General features: G+C 49.2%; 7 protein-coding genes across 7 annotated transcripts; 3 read left to right on the forward strand and 4 right to left on the reverse strand.

Moving 5' to 3' along the window:
* Window positions 1–565: 565 nt before the first annotated feature.
* Window positions 566–3,240, reverse strand: F5B22DRAFT_170847 (RNA helicase). The gene is made up of 7 exons (XM_047969336.1): window positions 3,071–3,240; window positions 2,049–3,017; window positions 1,890–1,997; window positions 1,301–1,429; window positions 1,100–1,246; window positions 859–1,047; window positions 566–626 (listed from the first exon to the last, which is right to left on the reverse strand). Exons 1-6 carry the CDS (start codon window positions 3,108–3,110, stop codon window positions 989–991), a joined length of 1,452 nt encoding a protein of 483 aa, XP_047836029.1. The 5' UTR covers window positions 3,111–3,240; the 3' UTR covers window positions 566–626; window positions 859–988.
* On the forward strand, window positions 3,241–3,720 carry F5B22DRAFT_170846 (uncharacterized protein). Its single transcript, XM_047969335.1, has one exon. The coding sequence runs from the start codon at window positions 3,371–3,373 to the stop codon at window positions 3,665–3,667; it is 297 nt and encodes a 98-aa protein (XP_047836030.1). The 5' UTR covers window positions 3,241–3,370; the 3' UTR covers window positions 3,668–3,720.
* A 772-nt stretch (window positions 3,721–4,492) lies between these two features.
* On the reverse strand, window positions 4,493–11,734 carry F5B22DRAFT_633103 (Rapamycin-insensitive companion of mTOR, N-term-domain-containing protein; the record flags this gene model as incomplete). Its single annotated transcript, XM_047976792.1, has 13 exons — window positions 4,493–4,531; window positions 4,603–4,682; window positions 4,781–4,844; window positions 4,986–5,137; window positions 5,192–5,300; window positions 5,397–5,613; window positions 5,703–6,250; window positions 6,342–6,424; window positions 6,514–6,695; window positions 6,855–6,919; window positions 7,118–7,122; window positions 7,714–9,283; window positions 9,338–11,734. 13 exons carry the CDS (start codon window positions 11,732–11,734, stop codon window positions 4,493–4,495), a joined length of 5,511 nt encoding a protein of 1,836 aa, XP_047836031.1.
* Window positions 11,735–13,524: 1,790 nt separating this feature from the next.
* Window positions 13,525–15,899, reverse strand: F5B22DRAFT_170956 (tetratricopeptide). Its single transcript, XM_047969337.1, has 4 exons — window positions 15,506–15,899; window positions 15,289–15,438; window positions 14,897–15,232; window positions 13,525–14,847 (listed from the first exon to the last, which is right to left on the reverse strand). The coding sequence occupies exons 1-4, from the start codon at window positions 15,518–15,520 to the stop codon at window positions 13,711–13,713; spliced, it is 1,638 nt and encodes a 545-aa protein (XP_047836032.1). The 5' UTR covers window positions 15,521–15,899; the 3' UTR covers window positions 13,525–13,710.
* Window positions 15,900–16,316: 417 nt separating this feature from the next.
* F5B22DRAFT_170975 (uncharacterized protein) lies at window positions 16,317–16,946 on the forward strand. Its single transcript, XM_047969338.1, has 3 exons — window positions 16,317–16,474; window positions 16,575–16,709; window positions 16,810–16,946. The coding sequence occupies exons 1-3, from the start codon at window positions 16,422–16,424 to the stop codon at window positions 16,835–16,837; spliced, it is 216 nt and encodes a 71-aa protein (XP_047836033.1). The 5' UTR covers window positions 16,317–16,421; the 3' UTR covers window positions 16,838–16,946.
* Window positions 16,947–17,704: 758 nt separating this feature from the next.
* F5B22DRAFT_633106 (uncharacterized protein) lies at window positions 17,705–19,590 on the forward strand (the record flags this gene model as incomplete). The annotated part of the gene is made up of 2 exons (XM_047976793.1): window positions 17,705–18,085; window positions 18,211–19,590. 2 exons carry the CDS (start codon window positions 17,705–17,707, stop codon window positions 19,588–19,590), a joined length of 1,761 nt encoding a protein of 586 aa, XP_047836034.1.
* A 46-nt stretch (window positions 19,591–19,636) lies between these two features.
* Window positions 19,637–22,670, reverse strand: F5B22DRAFT_586984 (uncharacterized protein). Its single transcript, XM_047973581.1, has 4 exons — window positions 21,910–22,670; window positions 21,797–21,813; window positions 21,534–21,644; window positions 19,637–21,471 (listed from the first exon to the last, which is right to left on the reverse strand). Exons 1-4 carry the CDS (start codon window positions 22,022–22,024, stop codon window positions 19,783–19,785), a joined length of 1,932 nt encoding a protein of 643 aa, XP_047836035.1. The 5' UTR covers window positions 22,025–22,670; the 3' UTR covers window positions 19,637–19,782.
* Between the last annotated feature and the right edge of the window lie 255 nt (window positions 22,671–22,925).

The following is a 22,925-nucleotide window of genomic DNA, read 5'->3' on the forward strand; positions in this document are numbered from 1 at the left end:
TATCTTCGGATTCAAACATGAGTGGAAAATAACGCTTTAAAGCAATCCATACATGTTATATTAACTGATCTGCCCTAATAAGGAAGGACATTTTATCTCGTTGTATATTGATTTTGTTGAAATCAAACACACAGCGTACAGGTCATGTCTTATAGTGGTGCTACTGATCTGAACAAGACTGTATATTTTGCTCCTCCTCTTGGGACTGTGGAGAAGTTACATAGAAAATACTTGAAAACTAACCGTATTGAAGATTCAATATGACGATGGAGGTCCTTTTCGATTGATACCTGACGCAAGAATAGAGCCATTCTATACGATAAAAACCGATGGGCTAAAGTACCAATAATAGTGACGTAGACAAAACCAGTCATTTCTCCCAGGGAGTGGTACAAGAATCCTTGGTCATATCTGCTGCTATGGGGTTTTGAATATTTGAATGTTTTGTTCAGTGAATCACACGGTCATATTTCCGATCCAAGATAACAGTTTACAGGAAAAATATCAATCTTATGCTACTTAGGTTGTCTCTTCGCCTCTTAAAGAGTGCAATTCAAGACCAACAAATCTACATAAACATGAGAGACTCCTGCAGGTTGATATGCTGTAGCTTAAGAAGTTCCAATCTAGAATCGGGTCAGCAAGTTCCACGGCCAATGTCCTGCAATTTAAATAGACAATGCTGCTATTTCTCTTTCGAAAAGATAATAGTCGTTGTGTCTCCTTTTCAAACCAGGAGGACGCCGTCTTTAGAAACCTGCAGAGCTTTGTCATATCTCCTGACATATTAAAATCAACGATGACAAGTGCCCGCCTCACTGAAGAGATGCACGACTCGAAGAAGAAAGCCGATATTACCATGTCTAATCAGCCAGACCCTCTAGATAACGCCGTTGTGCTTTTGAAGATTAGGTTAAAAAAAGGACATAGACGACTCCAAAAGCGTCTGTATGTGGATTGGAGTGTTGAAGACGAATGAGGAGTTCAATCACCAGCGTCGGTTGCCGAGAGGCATAGCGTTAGCACCGCCAGCACCACCGCCGCCGCCTGAGACGTAATTAGTTGTTGTCCTTGAGGGTACGAAATAAATGCAACATACCACGATGACCTCCACGGCCGTACCCACGGCCGCCATATCGGCCGCCGCCTCCGCCTCCACCGTAACGTGCCATCTCGGCTAGTCTTGGGTCGATTTGTTGCTTAGCTTCCTGGAGCACACCAACGAGATCACGAGCCTGTTTCGAGTCTGTGCAAACCTGTTAGTTTACGTGTGACGCGTAAAGAGTAGTGGGAAGCTTACTGTCAGTAGTAAAGAATGTGATAGCAGTACCCTTGGCGCCAGCACGGCCAGTACGGCCAATACGATGAATGTAATCCTCCGAGTTGTTCGGATAATCATGGTTGATCACATGAGTGATGTTGCGCACATCTTTATCACAAAAGGTTAGCTCTAGAAAACGAGTTGCCACGAAGCAAGTCCCAGCGGCGGACATGGGTGTCATAAGCATATTGTTCCGTGCCTTCTCCATCGAGAATGGGGCTGTCTGTTGCATCAACACTACCAATCTGGAATTGATCCCAATAGTCTGGTCCGGGTCCTCAGGAATCGGGAATCTTAGAGATAGCTTGACAAAATCAAGAAATGCTCAACTTCGCCTAGATGTACCACAGCATATCAGGTACAAGGCGAAACTTAGACATGGCCCTTGGGCCATACCGTTGATCCCGATCATCCCGACCATCCGGGTAGAGGAGAACCACAAGACACGATTAGGCCAGAAATATGTGCGCAATCAAGAAAGCCCCTAGACGTCACAGTCAAGCACATCGGATATAACTCTGCTGGAAGTTGTGGGGATGGGATAGGGTTGGGGGAATATTAATCATACCAATACCACGAGAAGCCACGTCGGTGGCAACCATGATGGGACTCTTGTTGGTCTTGAATTGATCCAGGACCCAATCACGCTCATTCTGCTGCTTGTCACCGTGTATAGCTATAAGCTTGTTAGTGGCAAGAAATTGTATGGCAAGGTTGGGGAACGTACAAAGTGCCGGCCAGCCATCCTGGCGGAGAAACCTCGTAATATCGTCGGCAACACGTTTTGTTCCCACAAAGATGAGACACTTGTTCTCCTTGTTGTCCATAATCTTCTCCAAGTGCTTGATCATACGATCACGCTTCTCACCTTCGGAAACAACTTCAACAATTTGAGTAATGCGGTGGTTCGCAGAGAGATCCATAGAACCAATGTTGACCTGAATGAAGTCGGTCTGGAACTCGGAGGCTAAGGCCCGAACCTCCTTTGGCCAAGTAGCGGACCACATGAGTGTCTGACGATCCGGTCGGATTTGACTAATAATCTTTCGGATCTGGGGCTCGAAACCCATGTCAAGCATACGATCGGCTTCGTCAAGAACTAAGTATGTGACGCGGCGAAGGTTCGTCTTGCCGCCTTCGAGCATATCAATCAAACGACCAGGTGTGGCAATACACACTTCGACTCCCTTGGAAAGATCTCGAATCTGAGGACCACGAGGAACACCACCGTAGACACAGGTATTGCGAATTCGGGATGATTTACCAAATTTAGTAATCTCCTGTTGGATCTGAACAGCCAACTCTCTGGTGGGCGCCAATACAAGGACAATGGGGCCATCGCCAGGTGCTAGGAGAGGTTGGGCGTTGATGTGAACAATGGCGGGAAGGCAGTACGTAAGCGTCTTTCCAGAGCCTGTCTCGGCAATACCAACGACATCGCGACCAGAAAGAGCCATCGGCCAACCTTGGGACTGAATGGCAGTAGGAGCAGGGAAGCCTTGGGCCTTGACCTCATCCATAACGTATCTAGGGAAACCGGCCTCGTCGAAGGTCTCGACAGGCTTGGGCACATCTTGACCGGCGACAGTGATTTGATGGTCGCGTCGGAATCGGTCGACCTCGCTACTAGGGCGCTGGGCTACAGCGTCGTCCTCTTTGTAGAAGGACTTCTCGAACTTGGGAAGTTTGCTAAGATCTGTCGAATGGGTTAGTTTGAGGCACGATTACTAGGATAACAAGGAAACATACCCCATTGAGGCTTGCTGAGACCGGCTCCAAGGTTGCTCATTCTGTCACCGCCACCACCGCCTCCACCGTAACCGCCACCGCCGTAGCCACCACCTCCGCCATAGTTGGAGTGTCCGTTGTTGTATCTGTTTGTCGCGGTTAGTACGAGGCAATATCGTGCAGAGAAAACAAAATGAAATGTATTCAACGCGATAGAAGCGTCGAGAGTACGATAGAATTCTCGTAGCGCATGCAGTTGATGAGAAAAAAAGAATAGAGGGAAATATTGGAAGTGAGAAACAAAGCGCGTATTGCTTACCCATGACCGTTGTAATCATGACGATCACCACCAGAGCGGTAGTCATTTCCATGTCCACCGCGGCCGCCGCCGCGAGAGCTGTAGCCACCACCGCCGTAAGACATAGTGCTGTTGATGGGTGTAGAAGTTTGTTGGTAGTTGTGTTGTTGTTGTTCGAAGTCGGGAGTAGTGAGGCAGATATGCACACAAGTCCAGTCAAGTACAGCGCGCGATCGGAAGTATTAAGCAGCAGGGCAATCGAGTTCAGAGCCTCTGTAAGCTGCGACGAAGGTATACAGGACTGCGGCCTGGGAAAATGAGCGGGGTGCGAGACACGAGATAGAGTGCTCGATGGGAGATGGTGAGATGGTAGATGTTGGTGATTGGGATAGGGAGGGAGATGGGAATGTCTCTTATGCTCGGATTGTCAGCGACGAGACGAAGGCAAAGAAAATCCACTGCTAGTCAATTTTTTTTTTTCTGGCACTAGGTAGGCGTGCCCCACATTACAGAGACCTTGGAAAGTCTCGACCAACAAACCCAAGGCCCTGAAGTACCCCTAGCGCGTAAGTGCCCAGCAGAGGTACCTCTTACCTCTTACCTTAGGGAGGTAGGGTAGGTACTTAAGTACATTATGTACTTCGTAGGGTAGCGGCAAAAGAAAGTTGAACAAGTCCACAATGTACGGTACATTGACGCCTTCATGTTTTAAAATAATAGGTGAATTGATAAAGTCGGTGCGTCATCCACCTACCTACACACATATCCAGTATCTTGTCTCAAATATATACTTTATCTTCTTCTTAATATTCAGTATGCACATAGGTAGGTACAGATAAAGAATCGAACTGGGGTACCTAAGGTTGTCCAACAAACCTTCTATCGTAGTGATATTATTATGGTGATATTTAAAGTAATTCTTCGGATGAACTGGCTATCTTAAACTTCCAAAGTTGCGTAAATACACATGTTCGTTCTGCAAGGTACTGCTAGAAGGGGCTGTTATCAAATAAATACAGTATGTGAGCATGTTTCATTCTATGCTTTTCTATCGTATCTACCTACTTATCTATGAAACTCAATCTATTGTGATAACTCTAATGTGACTGGTGATATCTCCGACTCGACTAGCCAACCAGACATCCTCAAGCGGACGGGAACATCTCCCAGAATCCAATCTCCATCTACTACCATGTCAGCCAAGAGAGTTTCGTTACGCCACTCTCGTGGACTCAAAAACAGAAATGCATCTTACCTTCGTAGCATGGATAAACACTTTAACAAGCTCCTCGATTCTCGAAGGAGAATGCAAGACGGCGTTCCTTTCCATGAGCTCTAAAGCATGATTAACACCTGTGACTTGTCTCTTATCCCGAGCACAATGTGGCATGCGTCTGGTGAAGAGATTAGAGAGCAAGGGTGTAATGACTTACCGCAACCTGTCTGAACAGCTTGTACGTAATCATCTGCTACGTAATTGAGAATCCATGGCCAGTACTGCAACATTTAAGGTCAGCGTCCACCACTATCGATATAAAGCAGGGGATGGATTAACAGTTGCCGAGGCACGCAGTTAAACTCTCCCATAAACCCAATAATGGCTGGAGTAATAGAGCACAGGTGATGAAATTCACTCACTGTATTCCCTTCAGTCTTCGTGCGCGGGTCAGCGTGTAACTGCTTCGCAATAGCTCCGTAGCCCAACAAGCACGGTGCCAACGAAACCTGGAGACCAAGCCAGTCCTCGGACTGCCCGATATCCAAAACATATCTCGTGTATGCCGTGCAAGCTGTGAACCTATTAAAAAGGGTTCTAAGAGCGAGTAGTTGACAATATCACGTACCTTGATGCTCCTCAGTAGTTTCGATCTCCTCTATTGTAATGCCAAAGCTCTTGCAATAGTCAATATGCAACTTCATCTCGGTGTGTATATGCTGGACAATCTTCGCTCCCTGTATCAAAAGTAACACACAATTTAGCCTATTTTCTCTTTGATTTACACAAGTGACCGTGTCTCTGTTCACGTGGATGCTTCCGGGGTGACATACAGCTGCGATATCCCGTATGTTCTTCGCTTTATAGGACGCGAGCGCGTTCGCACGCGCAAAGTGCACCAGGTACAGATAGTCCTGAACGAGATACTTCTTGAACGAGTCAAGCGGCAGCTCGCCGTTGCCCAGCGCGAGAACGAAGGGATGGTTGGTGAAGCGGTGCCATACGGGAGCCACGTCCGGCCGAGAAAGCAGCCATTCGACGAACCGTCCTCTTCACAGCATCAGCCTAGCAAGCAGGAATAGCGAGAAACTGGAGGAAAGTGGTGCGTTCCCCCAGTGCCCGAGGAGACAAAAACTTACGGAGTAAAAGGCAGCATGTACGTCGAGTGGAAGTGGTTAAGCGGGCCATTCCCACGCCCAAAGCCTGGCGCAGACCGGATGCCAGCCTCGACAAACCGACAAGCGGCACGCACGGCATCATGAGGTTCCAATCCCATCGCCAGATTCGCCGCGATGGCCGCAGCGAGCGAACAGCCCGTGCCGTGGGTATTCTTCGACTGCAAATACGGGCTCTCGATCCTCGTTACATTCCCATCAGGGCCAAGGAGGACATCGACGACAATCTCCTTCTCCGCATTTGACATGGCGGCAACGCCTTCTTTCGTAAACGGCACATGGCCGCCCTTGACGAGCACCCATCGCGGCCCGAGGGTGCGTAGTTTCCGCGCCAGATTCTCTAGGTCCTCGGGTCGGCTGATATCGCCAATCATCGCGCCGCTGTTGGCGAGCAGAAGCTTCGCCTCGGGGACATTGGGGGTCAGGATGAAGGCCAGGGGCAGCAGGAGCGTGCGCAGCTCTGTGACGGCGTTCTCGGGGAGAAGTTGAGCACCCGTGGTAGCTACCATGACCTTCGTAGATGATTCTCAGTTCTACTCGGATTCATATATGTATATTGTAGCGTAATCGACACTTTTCCTTCTGGTGTGCTTTCCCACTTACCGGATCTAGAATCAGTTTTTCAACTTTGTAGTCGACTAATGCTTGGGAAAGCATCTCGATGGTAGCCGCTGAGCCCAACATGCCTATTTCCATCAATGTGATAAGTATAAATACCCAGTCGGTACAGAAGGCAAAAGCCCAAGCTTAAGGTTAAGCTGACAAGTCAACGTACCCGTCTTGACAACACTGGGCGGGATATCTTGAAATACCGCATCGATCTGTTTCCTCGTGAACTCAGGCGGGATTTGATGGATACCATTAACACCCATTGTATTCTGAGCCGTCAGGGCCGTCGTGGCCGTCATAGCGTAGCAGCCATGTGCGGCGATGACCTTCTGATCTGCTTCAAGACCCCTATCAATACATTAACATTTTATTTTCTTCTCGCTAGAGGAAGAAGAATTCAATAATAAAGAAGCAGTCTCTCGTGTTTTGGGCTTGCTTCATTATTATCATTCGGTATTTCCCCTAGTACAAGAAAGGAAATACCTCATAAGGAAATTCGTAACCTACGCGCCGCCCGATGAGTCGCTCCCCGCGACGACGAGGACCGTCTTGTCAGTCATTTTGCGAATAGACTAACGGCTCCAGCTACCTACTGTCTCTCTACTTAGAAAAAAGGCAAGTGCTAGGCTTTACGCTTTCAGATGGCCTAGAGGCGTAAAAGAGAATCAAAGCTATGAGAGGCGCCGTTCTATTGAACAAAGTGGGGTTTGGTAAAGGTAACGTCACTCAATTGTCTAATCATTAGGTAGTTTCACGGGGCTAAATTGTACGTGACCTGTGCTTGAGACACCAGAGCTTGCCCGAGCTTACTTTTGATGGTCATTTAACTTTTACTTGATGCATCTAATAATCTTTTGATTTACAGGTGCTAATGCGCGGTGCTTTTCGGCGACTTTCGAGATGTCTTCGTTGATGACACTACCACATGAAATCACGAAGTCAGGTAGTAGCGTAAGGGGGCACACCAAGACATCCCTAAAACTCGATCATAGGAATACTTCGTCAAGTCATGAAAAGGTTCAGAAACCGTTGCATATTCATGGTATGGGTATAATGCATCTGACCAAGCCCCCAGCGAAACTCCTCAATCTTCCACCACTTCTTCAACTGTTCACCCGATACCTTGACGCCGTGATACGCCAATGTAACAATGAAGCTGACTATACCGTAAAATATGAACTATCAACATAAAGACCCATTTTGTGACATCACCTAGATCGTATCATGTATGGTATCAATACAAAGGACCCCAAAGGACCCTATAACTCGTATCCAACTGGCAGGTTTTGAGCCAGTCAGTGAGCCTTTTACTATATGGAGAATTGGGATGTTTTCGCTGTCGTCAGCTCTAAGTCGGCTGGATCACTAATGCTCCTTTGTCTTTCTGTTCGTTGCTCATCCCCCGAGTTAAGGTCTCCCTCGTCGCTACTGTCCTCCCCATAGATAACATGTCGTAGCACATTTTTGTCAAAAAGCTCTATGATAAGATGTCGGTCGGCAAGTTTGTAATGGTGACCCTCTAAAAGCCCCATAACGCGCCGAAACATGGCAGGCTGGCGGAAGCCGGACAGCTTCTTATGCCTCAGTTGATGTAATTCAACCCTGGCCTTCTTGTAAAGAATCATGTCGCCTAGCTCCACTTCAATAAGCTCCAATATTCGCTTGTTCATATCGTCGGGTTCATCGACGAAGATTGAAACAGGGTGCTGAATCGTGTTTTGAGTATCTGGCAATTTGATCGACAATGGAATCTCATGTTTCCAGGGTTGATAGGATAAGAATTTGGAAAGCTCGTTGGGAATACAGAGCCCAAAGGATTTCCCAAGCAATGTAGTGTTGGATAGCCAACCATGTTCAGAGAGAATTTCTAGTCCATGGACTGATCTTGAGATTAGACCTAAGACAAAGAAGGCCGTGCCCCGGAGACTCATCACATCATGGGATTGCGCAATCTGCACGATTTTTTCAACAACGTCAGTCGACTCAAGAAACGGGGCTCCTAGCTCCATAGACCCAACATTTCCCACGGCCCACAAACAGCCTTTCACCTTGGTAATAAGTTCTAGATCGTCCGACTGCATACCGTGGTCGCGAATAGTTGATGCGAAGTCCAGGAAATGGCCCTTGTCTTCAAGTAATTGACAGCCCTCTTTGGTGCGAGTCAATTCGCGGTAAAAGTGTGGTGGTATATGGCTATCCTGATCCCCATCGACGTCCACATCCTCGTACATGCTTAAGCGATTCGAGTGATCGTCGGTGCCCTCAAAGAATGAGCGTGCTAGACTTGCTTCGATGAGGCTGACGTAGGTATCATTGCGACCTAAGAACCAGTCGTCCATTTCGTTGCTGATGTAATCTAGCCCATCGAGGTAGTGATAGCCAATCGAAGTTGAGAGAAAGCGTAGAAGCAATGGAGCCCCTATCTCTCCTAGATGATCAAGAGCTGGCCGACATTCCACAATGTATTCGAGCAATGGTTTGCTATTGCAAGCTTTCTCCAAAATTTTGACAGCTGTAGCGCATACCTCGATTTCGGGATCATACAGCTGCGTCACCAACAGCTGGATTGCCCATTTTGCGTCTGAGATGACCTGCCCAGAAGGAGTCACTCGTTGTGAAATAGCATATTTTCGGAGAACGTTGGTGGCGTGAATTCGCATGTCTTTGGTGCCAGCTGTGAGTGCCTTGGACAATAACACCCGAGGATGTCCCTGCAAGCTGTAGTCGAGGTTCGAGAGAATCAATTTGGTAAGATCAGGACGTTGCTTGAAATCAATGATATGATACATCATATTGAATATGCGCCATCGCTCGAGCATCTGGAATCCTTTTGGGTCACTACTAAGGACACCTAACATGGGGAAGTAGCCACCACAAAGCGTGTCTGTTAGACGGTCTCTGGAAAACATCGGATATTGGGCTGTAAGGCCGCTTGTCTGTTTTGGTCAGCGAACGTTCTGTGTTTGGTGGAACGAAGGCGTAGTTCTTACCGGATCGCACTGGGCCAAGCATTCAGCAACCTGCCTTAACAACTTATTATCCGTGAGATATCGTACGCCCTCTGGACTTTGTAGAAGCGTGTGCATTAGAGCACAGCCGACTCTAACATACTTTTGCGTATTGCGTGTATTTTGGACTTCGGAAAACCTGTATTTAAATGGACGATAGAACCCAATGACACTTTTAATGAATTTTGATGCTTTGATCGCCTCTTCTAAGCGCTTGCCGTTGGTTAATGGTCCTTCAATAATCTTGAGCATGATGTCCCATTTCCATTTCGCAGGATTGGAACTACTGAGAACACCAGAGTCAACTAAGAGTTGCCGGAAAGTAGCCTCATCGGTGTTAATTGAGTTGCTATGCTTATGTGTGTCCTCTAGCGAGCCTGATAATTCTGTCGGCCCAGGAGAAGGTAAGCCGCTAACAGTATAACCGGAGGCGGACGACCGATGGAGTGTCCGGCTAACACTGCTAATTTGATAGACAATACCGGTAGCGTTGAAGCGAGCTTCATCTTCAAATTTGGCAGCGGCTGAGAAGAGTTCTGGAAGTAGTTGAAGCTCACTACTCCAAGAAGGCGGGAGAATCCGACTGGCAAGCTTCAATGTTTCTCCAATTAATAAAGTGGACTTGCGCTTCAACATGGGATCCTCTGCGTTTTGTGCCACTTCGAGCAAGTTCGGCATTAAGCCCGACCTGATGAAGATAGCCAAAAGAAGAGCGGTGTAATGTTCAACGAAATTCTGTTCTATGCCCTCATCTTCATAGACTATTTCTCCCTTGTTGGGGACAGTTGATTTCAGGGTTGCGACTCTCCCATAGGTGGTCAGGCGGCGCCCTGCGAGATATGAAGTTGCCCAGGAGGGTGGTTTGATTCGCAGAAGAGAATAGAGCAAATCCAGAATCGTATCACGAATCGTACTGTTTGGAAGTATCAAACTTGAGATCAAGGATCTTATCGCCCTAAAATTGAATAGGGACAAACTCATCAAGCCAGACCATGTCTTCAACGCTAAAGAGATAGCCTTAGCATTCTGTTTTACAACCCCCTCATACAAGAACAAACTGTCTGTGAAGGCTGTAAACATTACTTCCAAGTCATATCCCGCTCGTAGATATTTGCGCGTCTGTGGCGCATCTAATAGGAAGAGAAGAACAGCTGAAAGAGACTCGGGAGATTTGTACGTGCCCTCGGAAAGTGCTTCCGATATTGGTGCTAAACCACCGGATGCGATGAGCAACGCAGGATCTCGAAGGAGAATCTCGGCGAGTGTTTCGATGCAAATCGGGCGCAACCTGTCCTCGACATGCTCGGCCACCGAGACAATAGCACGGACGAGCGCTCGAGATACTTCACGAACACCATCCTTGACATCCAGGAAAGCACGAACAAATTTGAGTGCTTGTTCGCGTTCGACGTCGGCTTTTCGATCCTTGGCGAGCGAGACGATGACCATGTAGTCGGTATTTAGGGCGCGAATTTTCTTTAGAGAGGCAATATCAGAAATCGCATACCGAAGCATTCGGTACCCTGCTGCAACAACCTCACGGCTGCCGCTGAGCAGAATGAACTGCATGCGATCCCCAAAGATCGACCACACCAAATCATACTTCAATGTAGGATACCTCTTGAAGAGTTCAACGAGATTGTTTGCCCGCCCAACATAGTATTCGGGCGCCATACCTTCGACCTCGAGGGCTTGTAATATTTCGGCGAGAGCAAAAGTAGGAGACTCAGCCGGCTCGTCCACATCAGAACCGGCGCCGCTTCTCGACGCGCTGGGAGGAGATCGGAGACCATTCTGGTGAACGCCGTCGTTTCGACTCCTCGCGGGCGTACTAGGTGCTACTTTTGTTCTTTGTGCATCGGTAAGCTTGAGCCTCAGCTCCTTGATTCTTTGATTAGAGGCGACGAGCTCAGCTTCAACTCTATGGCGCTGCTCCTTGGTTTGTTTGGCCTTCTTCGTGTTTAAAGCCTCTAGCAAATTCTCGCTTCCTTCTTTGATCTTCAGCTCACGATTCAAGGAGTCTTTGAGCGCATTGATGGTATGCTCTGCCACAGATTCATCGTTTTCATCCAGCTTTTCCAAGTTGTAAATATCTGCTCTCGAGCCAGCTCGAGACTGTGTCATCTGGCTGCGTAATTCGGAGCTAAAAGAGCCTGGCGCAACGGAAGACGGGTTGAGAGATGTACCACGCGGGGCAAAGGACACAGAGGAAGCGGATAGATTCCGCGCCGTAGCGGCATTCGCGGCGGGGGGTTGGAGGGCACCATCTCGCTCAGGGCGCTCGAGACTCGTCCGGGAGGGCGCTACAGAGGGGTTTAAGGAGACGGCAGACTGGCTATTCAACGACTTCTGGGTGGGAGTCGCTGATGTAGTTAACATATTGGCAATCCCAACCAAACGCCCGCCTGGGACTTCAGTGCTAACGGTGGTTGCATAGATGGTGGTCGCAAAGCGAGTGGCCTATCGCATCAAACGATAACTACTTGGGTAGCATGAGCAAAATGCGAGTGTCTCAGTCGTAGGGCGTTTACGGTTTTCAAGGGCTTCGGCAGAGTGTGAGATATCGGTGCGGAAGAGATGGCCGGGGTACGAAGACGCCCAAGAAACGAGGCGTGTAACTAGATGCCTCTAGCCTACGCAGAATAAGCCTGGAGAAAGGCGCCCAGCCGTGTTGAGTTGTGAGCGAGAGAAGGACAAGGGGAAATCCAGACAGGCTGGGTAATGAAAAGTGGCATGGAACGAGGTATCCAGGTGCTCAACACCGCGGGCCAGGCTATCAGGAACAAGTCAACAGCTCAGGTTCCGGTCTGCCTATGGATCTATGGGTAAGTAGGTCATCTAGATAGATGGTGAGTGACACGAACGAGTGTGACGAAGCTAGAGGATAAGACGAATTGCCTAGGTCCTGTCAATCCAAGGGACCCAGTCGCCAAGACGTCGCAACAGTCCCGCGCCCAGCGATGTGGCTGGCCTGGGGTGCTAATTTAGATAGGTAGGTATCTATGTACTACGTACATGACCTACAGGTAGGTACCTAGCTGTTCTACAGCACACTTTAGTAGGTTCAGTGGGAGGCCTAGTACCCCTCAGCTGCAATTAGAGCGGGGGTCCTTAAAAAAGTTCCTTAACTCAAGTAGATACTGTAAGTTCATAGTATTCCCTACATCGCCATGAAGACTTAATGCTATATCATGGGTATGATCTCAAAACTAAATATATCTTATAGAGTTGAGGATCGCTAGCTGTTAAGGCATTGCAAATACCAAGATAGGCACCATGTTTTCAAACAGAGGCAAGCTTTAGATATTCTTATAGCAATGGTATCACTAAAGCGAGGTATTGCTATATGTCGGCACCCGAATCATGAGATAGGCAGATCTTCACGAGAGCGTCGAGTAGGTGGTCATCTAGGTATGCTATCTCATCTTCGTATCGGGGAGCGGGAATTGTGATACCTAGGTATTGGCCGAACTCACCGCAACTACTATCAAGACAGTGCTTGGGAGATAAACAGCGAACTTGTAACTCAAAGGAAACATAGGTATTAAGCACCGCCGTAATGACCTAGGTAGTACCAGTACCCAACAGCCACTCATCGGCTGACTCTATTCTTTATAACCAGAAAGAGGAAGTAAATTGAAGATGAACAAGATATATTCCAAACGCCAAGCACTACGCCGTTTATTTATCTAACATTTCGTGGGACCTAGAAATGCAACAATGTTTTGCAACAACGTGCTGACTTGTTCAACCATCTATCTATATTAAAGGATTTCGAGCAAGTTCCTGGCTTCCTTCCATTTTTTTTTTTTACCCCTTTCCTTCCCTCATTCCTGCTGCCAAACACACCCACACAGCACAAGTCGCTCTGCTCTTGTATGGCTGAAGAAATCCAAAACGTTGGTATGTTTCAGTTCACGGACTGGGTACGGCGAGCGAGAGAAGGAACACAAAAAAAAAGAGGGACGCAATAGTGTAGTCATGTATCTTGCGCAGACTCGTATTTCATCCGATAACAACGGTGCGTCATGAAGAATAGCAGAATAGACTTTCGGGTGCTTGAGTGTGAGAAGAAAACAGAATGCAGCATACACATATTAACATGACATAAAATATAAGAGAGAGCGAGATAGAGACAGAAGGAAGATTAGAAAAGAAAAAAAAAAGAAAAAGAAACTTCCCAAATGTTATGAATTTGGGGTTTCCTCTTGTCATTACATCATTCGCAATGCTCTGGGTATCGTTGGTTTGATGTGTAGCGTGATAATAAAAATCGTAGTAACTTTCATCGCCAGCCAGTGCGTGAAAGTGAGTATACTGTCTATACCTCCTGGATCCAAATCTACAAAATTGAGTCAGTGTTGAACGGTAAGGGAGGTAAATAAGGGTAGAGTTGTGCGGCTTTTGATGATGGTTATGCTGATACTGTAATGTTGGCGTTCTGCCCAACTTACCTCCAGTTTTCCAATGTCATCCCTCTTTTTCCGTGCTGCGGACTTGACGCCCATCATAACCATTTCCAGGTCATCCTGGTCTCCCATCGTGATCATATCGGATTGTGGCGCATCGTCATCGCGTACCTTGATCTTGAACCGGCGCTTCATGCCAAACTTATCACGGATCTTCTCCTCTAGGTCGGGAAACTCTACAGCTACTCCGATCAGGATGTAACGGACGTCTTCGGCGTGCACTTTGACCCTGACCTTGCGGATGTCTGGACGTCTCGAACCACCACGAACAGAGCCCATAGATGAGGGCCCAGGTCGCCGATTTGACACCATTTCGAAATCGCCTTCATCGAAGGAGTCGTAGTCGCTGCCCTCTTCTTCCTCTTCGATATACCTCTGCTGAGGCCGCCTGCTCCCTTGTGACCTGCGTGATCCAGCAGCATTGCTGCCACCACTGTACATGTCATAGACGTCTTCTGGGTAGCCGCTCTCCTCTTCGTTGTTTCGTGACCTCCTGTTCCTCATCGGCTCGGCCCTTGAGTAGCTCCTTTGTGGGGGGGATCGTGCTTCTGAGGCTGCTCTCGCAGGCATCCTGCGTTCGCTCTGCGGAGAACTCGTCTTCTCATATTTGGCGCTTCTACCGTTCGAATCAGGTATACTCAGCTTAGCAGGCATGGGTTTGGGTCCATTTCGGACGGAAGCTCCCCGGCTCATGACCGCAGGTTTATCAGTCTCAGGGGGCGGTGTCGGTGGGAAGGCATTGCGAGCATTGGGTGGCTCAGATTGCTGCCTCCTACTTTGCAGTCCAGGTTTTACAAGGTTTGTGGCTGCGAATGAGATGTTGTCTGTTGGCCTGTCGTCCTTCTCCACGCCTCGCCCTGCGTTCTTGATCTCAGATCCAGCGAAGCCAGTAAATGCATTGGCCCGATCTGAGGCAGCCACTAGACGAGCTTTACCGAGGTAATCCTTCGTCTTCAAGTTTCGGACTTTAGCTTCGTTAGGTCGGTACACTACGCCTACTGGTATCGAGAACACAGTATAACCCTAGTAATTGATCAGCGCTGCACAGACTGGGTAGGTTTGCAGTACATACCTCTGCCTCCTCTCTTATGGCCTCATCAATTACGTTGTGATCCTCTACTACCTTCTCCTTAACTGCGTAGTTGAGATCCTGCATACCGGACTCCTTCTGTTGTAGATATATGTAACAGAGACCGCGATTAAACAATACTTCGCACGAATAGAGCTTGAATAGTAGACCTAGTTGGGCATAGTCGATCATGGTGTTTCCTCTTAAATAGAGTAGGGTGTCGTTGAAATTCGCCAGGGCTTCTTCAAAATCACCGAGCAGGAAGTTTGAGACACCTTGCTGAAAATATGCGACGGCGAGGTACGAGTCCAGCCGAATAGCTCTTTGGTAGCATTCAACCTATTTTTCAGAATCAGTAACTGGCAATGTAGCTCAAGTCTAAAAAGTCCACTCACAGCTTTCTCATGTTCGCCGAGCGTGGCATGAATGACACCCATGTTGAATAGAATCTTAGACGTATCCGAGATGTTCTCGAACTCTCTCAGAGCGTCCTCGAATTCATTATTGTCGTACCGGCCGAGGGCCGATACCCACGTCTCTATCTCCTAACAGAGTACACGAGTCAGCTCGGGATGCTCATCTTCAAGGATTCGAGCTTCATAGGATACTTACCTGCTTCAAAGACATTATCACTAAGGAAGTGGTTAACGCAACTTATTCCGGCAGCTTTATCCAGAAAGCCGAAGCACACGCTGATCCAGCGATCACAATACCGGATTATTGGTATTGTCAATTCGTCCAACTCGATATATTGTTGTCTCTTCTGGTCGGCGAAAGCCGGATTGCCCTGTTCGCACAGAATCGTTGCAATTGCTTAGTGTATGCGAAGGTGAAAACGGCCGTACAATTTGCCCCTCCTCGTTGGTCTTGGCTTGATCAACTAGTCGGTGTATAAATCTGCCCAAACCACCTTCTGAATACCCTCGTCGCGATTGCCAACGAGAAACGACCCCTTGTATCCAAGATCGAAAGGGTATTATCGACGTCAGCGAGGCTGAAGACTGATGGATGGGTGGTTAGCTGCACAGGGTATTGGAGGTGTAGGAGCGCACCCCCAAGTAAGCGGGAGGTTGGTGGGATATGTAGGTAAGTTGTAGCAATGCACAATGGCCACAACCCCAGCAGTGGAATCGGCCGTGGCCCTCGAAAGCCGAGTCCTACGTTATGCGCAGCTGCGCAGAACGAGACCCAGTCCTAACGCCACTCCTCCAAAACAAGCATGCCGCCATTGCCCAAGAGCTGTATTCGCATAGCCTAGAATAACGTACGTCGAGTTGCCAGCTTTAGGACATTGCTCAGGACCGTTACTCGCAATCATCGTGATATATCTTTGGACCGATGTTCATTTGTAGTAGCTATAAGAACTCGTAGTCTCATGAGAAGGGCATGTTCCCAACCTATCGTCATCCATCAATGCAGCGCTCTTTACCACTTCGGATTGTGATTGACACCAGGATAAACCACGCCAAGTATACATCACTGTACCCGACAGCGAGATACGTCGTCAGACACCCGAACGTAGTGAAAGATGTCCGGTGCTTCAATCCCACCATCAGCTACGCTCACTGCTGATAGCGAGCTGTAAGCAGCACTCAGTGGCCCCCAACTACATGGAGTTAGCGGGAGAAGGATTCTCTTCCGGCATGATCTAACCGAGAAGCTGACTTGGGGCCAGTTACAGGGGTGAAAGCCACAAGTCCTCTCCTATGCTCGAAGCATATCGCCGCGAAGAGCCAACATTGGTAGCAAGGTTGCTTGTGTCTAATGAAAGAGACTCGGAGAAAGACAGGATGGATTCTGCAAAGAAAATTATCAAGTCAGTCTGTTGGAGTTTCTCCACTCCTAAGCATGCTACCGACTCCAGTGGCACTCTCCATTTCCATTGAAGACATCTACTAACTACAGACCTGAGCCAGCACATTCAATCAACAATGGTCAAAGTAAGAACCCAAGACAAGACCACGCGAGGACTAGAGAAAGGAACTTATAGCCGGAAGATACTGGGCGGAAAATCGGGCACCTGTTCTCAATCATACTCGAGTATCTACGTCTTGTCATGGTAACCTCCGTGGGCTCGATGAGCAAGCCTAGGCGTCAATCAGTCTTGGTATTATGTATTAATACTACCTACAACCGCTTAAATGGTTTACAAGCTCCTCGTCCTACCAAACTTTACATTTCATTCTAACCACTAGGATACCTCCATAGATGCGGAAACCCTCTGTATGCACACATAAGAAGTTCATCGTAGAGGGAGTAATTCCCCACGAACGGGACCCTGTAATGTCGATCCATTTATGCATGCATGCAGCTGGTCTAGGAACCCAATGGAGGGTACCCCATCTGCTGCCCATCTCAAAGCAGCAAGACCCAGGAACAATAGAGAAAATACGAGCAGAAATAGGGACCATATCCCCCGTTTCGGAGGCACATGTCCCGGAGGCAGTTGTCGGTAGATCACTATAAGACGAACATGATCCAACCTCTGCCCACTCGCGTCCGCCTGCGAGAAAACGCATGCGTGTCCGCTTTGTTCAAACTCCACTCTTAAGTCTCCGTCTTGCTGCTTTCTCGGTTTTGGTTGTTTCTTGGCTTGGCGGCGCGGGCTGTAAATAGATTCGGTTATCCTGCAAGCGAGCGACCCATCGCGGGAACGGGCTACCACAACGCTCTATGTGAGCCGATTGATGCTGCATGACATCAATCGGGAAGAAAACATATGCGAAATGACAATGTAGAAGAAAAAGAAGCATGGTTTTAGCTTTCCGAAGGTTGTCAGCTAGACATATTAAAGGAAAAGACATCCAAGCCATGGGCGTCTCGCATCTACACCATCGTAGCGCGAGGCAGACGGCGCGGCTGAGGCAGATCATGATTATATCCGTCATCTGTCTCGCCATCTACTGCTTCCTGCTCGTACCCGATGAGAGCTTGGATGGCTCACGGTCGATACATCCAGAAGCATACCGGTCCCAATCCCAGCACACACATGAGGCGCAGAGGAAAGGGGAGAGTCGCAACACTCTCCCCGCAGATCTCCTAAGCAATCGCTTCCTGACTGAGGATCGATGTCGCGCGAGCTTTCCCGGTTTGTTAGATGAGGTAGATAACGAGGTAGCGAAAGGCCCGTTCAAGCTTGAGCGACGGGAGAATGATCTCGGACCGCTCGTGGCGCGAATCCAAGATGGCCAGGTAAGGAATCTGCCGAAGCGTGCGGACACGAAGACCAGAACATACATCTATATATATACATATGCATCCAGACCTGTATCTACACACACACGGTCATGTGGAACGGATACTAATAGCCAACGCAGCTCTACATCCTCTCAGCGGCTCGCAAAACCGATCTAAGCAGAGACATGCTCGCGCACCGCTCCGCAACACTCCATGCAATCTCCAACGCACTCCTAACCTGGCCTCGTCCACCCTCCTCCTCCTCCTCCTCCTCCTCCTCCTCATTATCCCCCTACTCACACATCCCCAACACCATCTTCGCCTTCAACCACCACGACGATCCCCTCCCAAACACATTCTCCTACTCGCGGCCCGGGGACCCAATCCTCCAGTCCACACCCTCCGGTGTTCCAAAGCGCTTCTTCCCAATCCCTCACTTCAGCTTCTACGCCTGGCCCTTGCCATTCATAGGCTCGATGCACAGCGCATCACAACGCATCACCCTCCTCGAATCCTCACTGCCTTTCTCTGAAAAGGATCCCCGCGCGGTATGGCGCGGGACAACATGGTTTAATAATCCGCGCGCGGGGCGTCTGCGGCAGAACCTCGTGCGGGCCTTCGGGACGAGCGAAGAGAATGCAAATCATGACCCTAGGAAAGAGAAGGTCAGGCAATGGGCGGATATCGAATCCCTCGATTGGTCTTCTAGTAATAAGGGAGAGAAAGGGGGTAGGAGGGGTATGAATACCGGGGAGCGCAACGCGAGCAACGCGTTGCGCATCGAGGACTTCTGCAAGTATAAATACATCATCCACACCGAGGGCGTGACGTACAGCGGACGCTTCCAGTTCCACAACCTCTGCGCGAGCGTCGTGCTCTCGCCCCCGTTGGCGTGGATGCAGCACGTCACGCACCTCTTGCGTCCCGTGTTCAGTTACACGCTCGACCCCCAGGCGCTCGATTCTCCCTCCTCCCCCTTTTCTTCTTCTTCTTCTTCTTCTTCTTCTTCTTCTTCTTCTTCTTCTTCTTCTTCTTCTTCCTCATCCCGCTCGCTCTTCTCCTTCTTTTCTTCACAGCGATCAAGCGAAAATGCAAACGAGAAAGGTGTGAGAAACAACGACAAATCTACTGCTCCCGGTCTCCCTCGCACCCCCATCGACCTCGGCCCCCGCGAGAAATCCCCCCCGTTATCGCCGTATCCGGCGCCGTGGGTGCGCGCCGCATGGCCGACGGAGCACGACGTCTCGGAGGCGAACATCGTCTTCGTGGCGCCGGACTGGAGCGATTTAGAGGCGACCGTGGCCTGGCTGGAAGCGCATCCGCGGATCGCCGAGGGTATCGCGAAGCGGCAGCGCGCGTTGTTCGCGGACGGCGGATACTTCAGTGCCGCGGCTGAAATGTGTTATTGGCGGGGTTTGATCCGGGGTTGGAGCGAGGTTGTGCGTTTCGACGATGGGGAATTTAATGATTTGGAAGGGATGACGTGGGAGGAGTTTTCACTGAAGGAGATTCACAAGTAATGGTATACGTAAATATCGGTCTTTAGCGTGCACAATGAAAATGAACTAATCGTTCAACTTTTGTCATTTTCCTCCGTGGAATCATTAGACCAACCCCCTCTCTCATGACGAGGCTGCATTATATTATAACTACATGATATGTTAACAGGTTCATACAATATATACTAGTGTCCATTAAACCCCGAGAGCTCACTATCCAGTTCTCGCGCTCAAGCTTGTAAACGCATCCGGACTGTGCCGGCCATTATTCCAGGCCATTTCCATTCCAAGCATCATACTTTCTCGGCTCCTTGCACCAGAAGCGACTGAGTTCGTGGGCGCAAAGGCAGAGGGTGCGGGAGCAGCCACGTTGCTCAAAAATGGGTTATTCGTGCCAGTTGGAGCGCTTTGCTGGTAAGACACCTGCGTCGGGGGCTGTATGGAAGAAGCCATCGGACTTGTCTCGAAGGGGTTTGAAATGCCCTGTCCTGGTGATTGTGTAGGAGCTGGCACAGGTTGTACGTAATTGTACAGGGCCATAATCGACTCCTTGTTTGCCCGTTGGGCGGGGTAGTTTGGCTGCATGTTTTGAACATATTGCTGACCCTGTTGTTGATACCAGTCTTGCTGAGGTTGTTGGGATATCTGAGCCGGCTGGTTCATCATCGTCATGAAAGGGTTGGCGCTATATGGGGTCAGAGGTGAATTATATACATTTTGCTGTGATTGTTCGGGTATCTGGTTTAACATGGGCGACACCACTCTAGTTGGAGATTTTGTAAATGGATTATTCGTCAGAGGTCCCTGATACTGGTACGGAGATGTGTTCAGAGACAAGGGCTGCTGGGCCGGAGCAGGGGCCTGTAAAAAGGGGTTATAGGCGTGCTGCGGTGTCTGCGAGGGCTGTGGGTATGTTTGGTTGCTATTAAACGACACAGATGCGAAGTTCTGCATTTGCGGCATAGGCTGAGTCATAGAATGTGGATATGTAGGCTGAGACACTGGCTGCGTTGTAGGTGCCCCGCCTGTATGATGCGGGAAAAGCGGTGGCTGAGACGGCTGAGACGGTGCCAGCGACAAGTTCTGGATAGACTGGCTCAAGTTATATTCACTCTGCTGACTCGGCGCACCGAAGGGATTGTTGTTGTAAAATGGATTCTTGTTTTGCAATGTCCCAGTCGATTGTGACGATTGGGGCTGGGCAGGCGACGGTGAAATTTCCCAGGGATCGTTGGACGGCGACGACGGACTTTGAACTGGAAGAGGAGGGCTCGGTTTTGATAGAGATAGACCATTCGTGACCGTTTTTGTGACTTTCGGCGTCAAGGACCTTGATAACGGCTCTCTAGGAGTCGCTACACCAGGCGAGATTGCCCCGCCTCCTTCACCAAGACGCACGAGAGTTTCGATTGTCTTTTCTAGGTTACCATTTACCCCCTTCAATATCATCGCATTACGTTTGTCGTCCGTGAAACCCATGTCACGAAGCTGTGTTAGCTTTATGGCTGTGGCCTCTACACTATCTTGATGCACACTTGCCCCGAAGACCTTGGACGGTTTGTTACGTAGACGGTCGTCGCGCGGTGGCAAAGCTTGTTGAGGAGATGTGCTCTCTCGTGGGCTTTGAGGCTCCTTTTTGGATCGAAACGAAAGTGTCCCCGACTTGAAGAACCGAGTACCCGTCTTAGGAGGTAATGGTGGAGGCGTACCCTCGTCCGAGCTTCCTGTATTGTGTCTAGATGGACCGTTTGTCGGTGTTCGACTGGGCGATTGCACATATTTGGCTCGGATGAACCGTTCCATTGCGGAATCAGCTTCGTCGGCATCGACAGGCACAGGCGGTCTCTTGCCCTGGGGGTTATAAGTCCTATTCGAGGCAGCATTTCCTATTCGTTTCATGCTCTGTCCCAAGAGCAATTAGAATCTTGCGTTGTAAAGGACCGGGTCTGGGGTTGTTGTCGTACCTCGACTTGATCATTGGTCCAGCTATCCATGCTTAACGATTTAACTTTGGAGATATGCGTGCCCAACTTGCGGTGGATGGCAGCGCATCGCATACATAAGAATATGCCTAGCTGTAGCCCTAGATATTAGCATTCCATCCAATCCGCCACCTCTCGATTGCTCGAATTCACTGGCTAGTAGCACGCATGCGCGCCGCCATCGCAAGGTCTAAAAAGGGAACACCACAATGGGGACGGGGCGGATTGTATTTCGGAGCACATACGTTCCATGATGCCCAGGCTAAAGAGGCCGACATGTCAGCAATTCCTTGCGGATGAGGGCAAAAGTTGCAGTGTAACAGCGAAGGAGGGACTCGGCGAGCGAGATAGAACATACATGGGTTTGGAGCGCCACAGTCGGCGCATAGGTTGTTGCCGGCGACGCTTTGCACGAGATCCTGAAGGGCGCGCTCGTTTCGTGCTTGTTGGCGCTTGCTCATGAGTCCGGCCATGATTCTTCCCGTGGCGAGCCGCGCTCGAAATTAACAGGACCTGTCCTTTTTTGGGATTTATAGGATATATACAAATGCCAAGAGAGCGCACGCGATTGACGGGAAGACACGGTAGGATCACAGTAGGATTGGAGTAACGTCGACCAAAAAGATTGGAAACCGGGTGGGACTAACGATGGTTGCTAAGAGCCCCGGGTCGAATGGTAATGGAGAAGCTGCGTATAGGCCAGGATTCCGGCCAGGAGCGCGACTATTTAGTCTCCCGTGCTGGTATTAACTAATAAAAATATAAACACAAGAACGGAAGCCTGGGTGACACAAGGCCTGAATATATTTGGTCACGCAGCAAGCAGTTGGCTGGCTGGCTGGATAGAATGTGTGCCCGTGCTAAACGAAGGCTGGGCGTATTTGCCTTGGTTTTGGAGAAGGTTAGGGATTGGCGCAACCGTCGAGGTGCACTGGGGTTGCAAAAAAGAGAGGGAATAGGTACAGTCAAGACAGCTAAGAGGATCGGTGTAATCAAGACGCTCAAACAAAGAGGTCTAACATTAGTCAGTTCGGGGAGTCAGTTATCTAGGTTTTGTATCGTGAGATGTGATGGTGGAAGACTCCAATCTGTGGTGATGTACTTACTTACGAAGTAGAGCGTTACTGTGTCAGGTGTCTTACAGTGAGCCAAGTACACTATTTGCGACCTAGCTGATGCTACCCTACAGCGTGTCTAGGTACATATGTACCTACATACCTACAGTACTCTACAGCGGCACTGGCCGCACAGCCTGCACTACGGGGTACCCATGCTCCTGCACCATGCACCAACTGCTGATATCCATACCTAGGTATGCTTATGTACCTAGGTACTTTAACTAAGTAAGTATCTGGGAAGGAGGCGAGGGCCCAT

The sequence above is a fragment of the Xylaria bambusicola genome (assembly GCF_022495145.1).
Source record: "Xylaria bambusicola strain CBS 139988 unplaced genomic scaffold F5B22scaffold_2, whole genome shotgun sequence".
Taxonomy (NCBI): domain Eukaryota; kingdom Fungi; phylum Ascomycota; class Sordariomycetes; order Xylariales; family Xylariaceae; genus Xylaria; species Xylaria bambusicola.

Excerpts from the sequence above, each read along its gene's own strand:
- F5B22DRAFT_170847 (XM_047969336.1), bottom strand. The coding sequence starts at position 3,110 with ATGAGCAACCTTGGAGCCGGTCTCAGCAAGCCTCAATGGG. Across the intron at positions 1,430-1,889 it reads CGTGGCTTCTCGTGGTATTG|ATGTGCGCAACATCACTCAT; the intron begins GTATGATTAATA and ends TTTGTGATAAAG. Across the intron at positions 1,048-1,099 it reads CGGCCGTGGAGGTCATCGTG|GCGGCGGCGGTGGTGCTGGC; the intron begins GTATGTTGCATT and ends ATTACGTCTCAG.
- F5B22DRAFT_170846 (XM_047969335.1), top strand. The coding sequence starts at position 3,371 with ATGACCGTTGTAATCATGACGATCACCACCAGAGCGGTAGTCATTTCC.
- F5B22DRAFT_170956 (XM_047969337.1), bottom strand. Across the intron at positions 15,233-15,288 it reads TCGGCGAACATGAGAAAGCT|GTTGAATGCTACCAAAGAGC; the intron begins GTGAGTGGACTT and ends TCTGAAAAATAG. Across the intron at positions 14,848-14,896 it reads CCATAAGAGAGGAGGCAGAG|GGTTATACTGTGTTCTCGAT; the intron begins GTATGTACTGCA and ends ATCAATTACTAG.
- F5B22DRAFT_170975 (XM_047969338.1), top strand. The coding sequence starts at position 16,422 with ATGTCCGGTGCTTCAATCCCACCATCAGCTACGCTCACTGCTGATAGC. Across the intron at positions 16,475-16,574 it reads CTCACTGCTGATAGCGAGCT|GGGTGAAAGCCACAAGTCCT; the intron begins GTAAGCAGCACT and ends GGCCAGTTACAG. Across the intron at positions 16,710-16,809 it reads TCTGCAAAGAAAATTATCAA|CACATTCAATCAACAATGGT; the intron begins GTCAGTCTGTTG and ends GACCTGAGCCAG.
- F5B22DRAFT_586984 (XM_047973581.1), bottom strand. The coding sequence starts at position 22,024 with ATGGCCGGACTCATGAGCAAGCGCCAACAAGCACGAAACGAGCGCGCC. Across the intron at positions 21,472-21,533 it reads GGACCAATGATCAAGTCGAG|AGCATGAAACGAATAGGAAA; the intron begins GTACGACAACAA and ends CTCTTGGGACAG.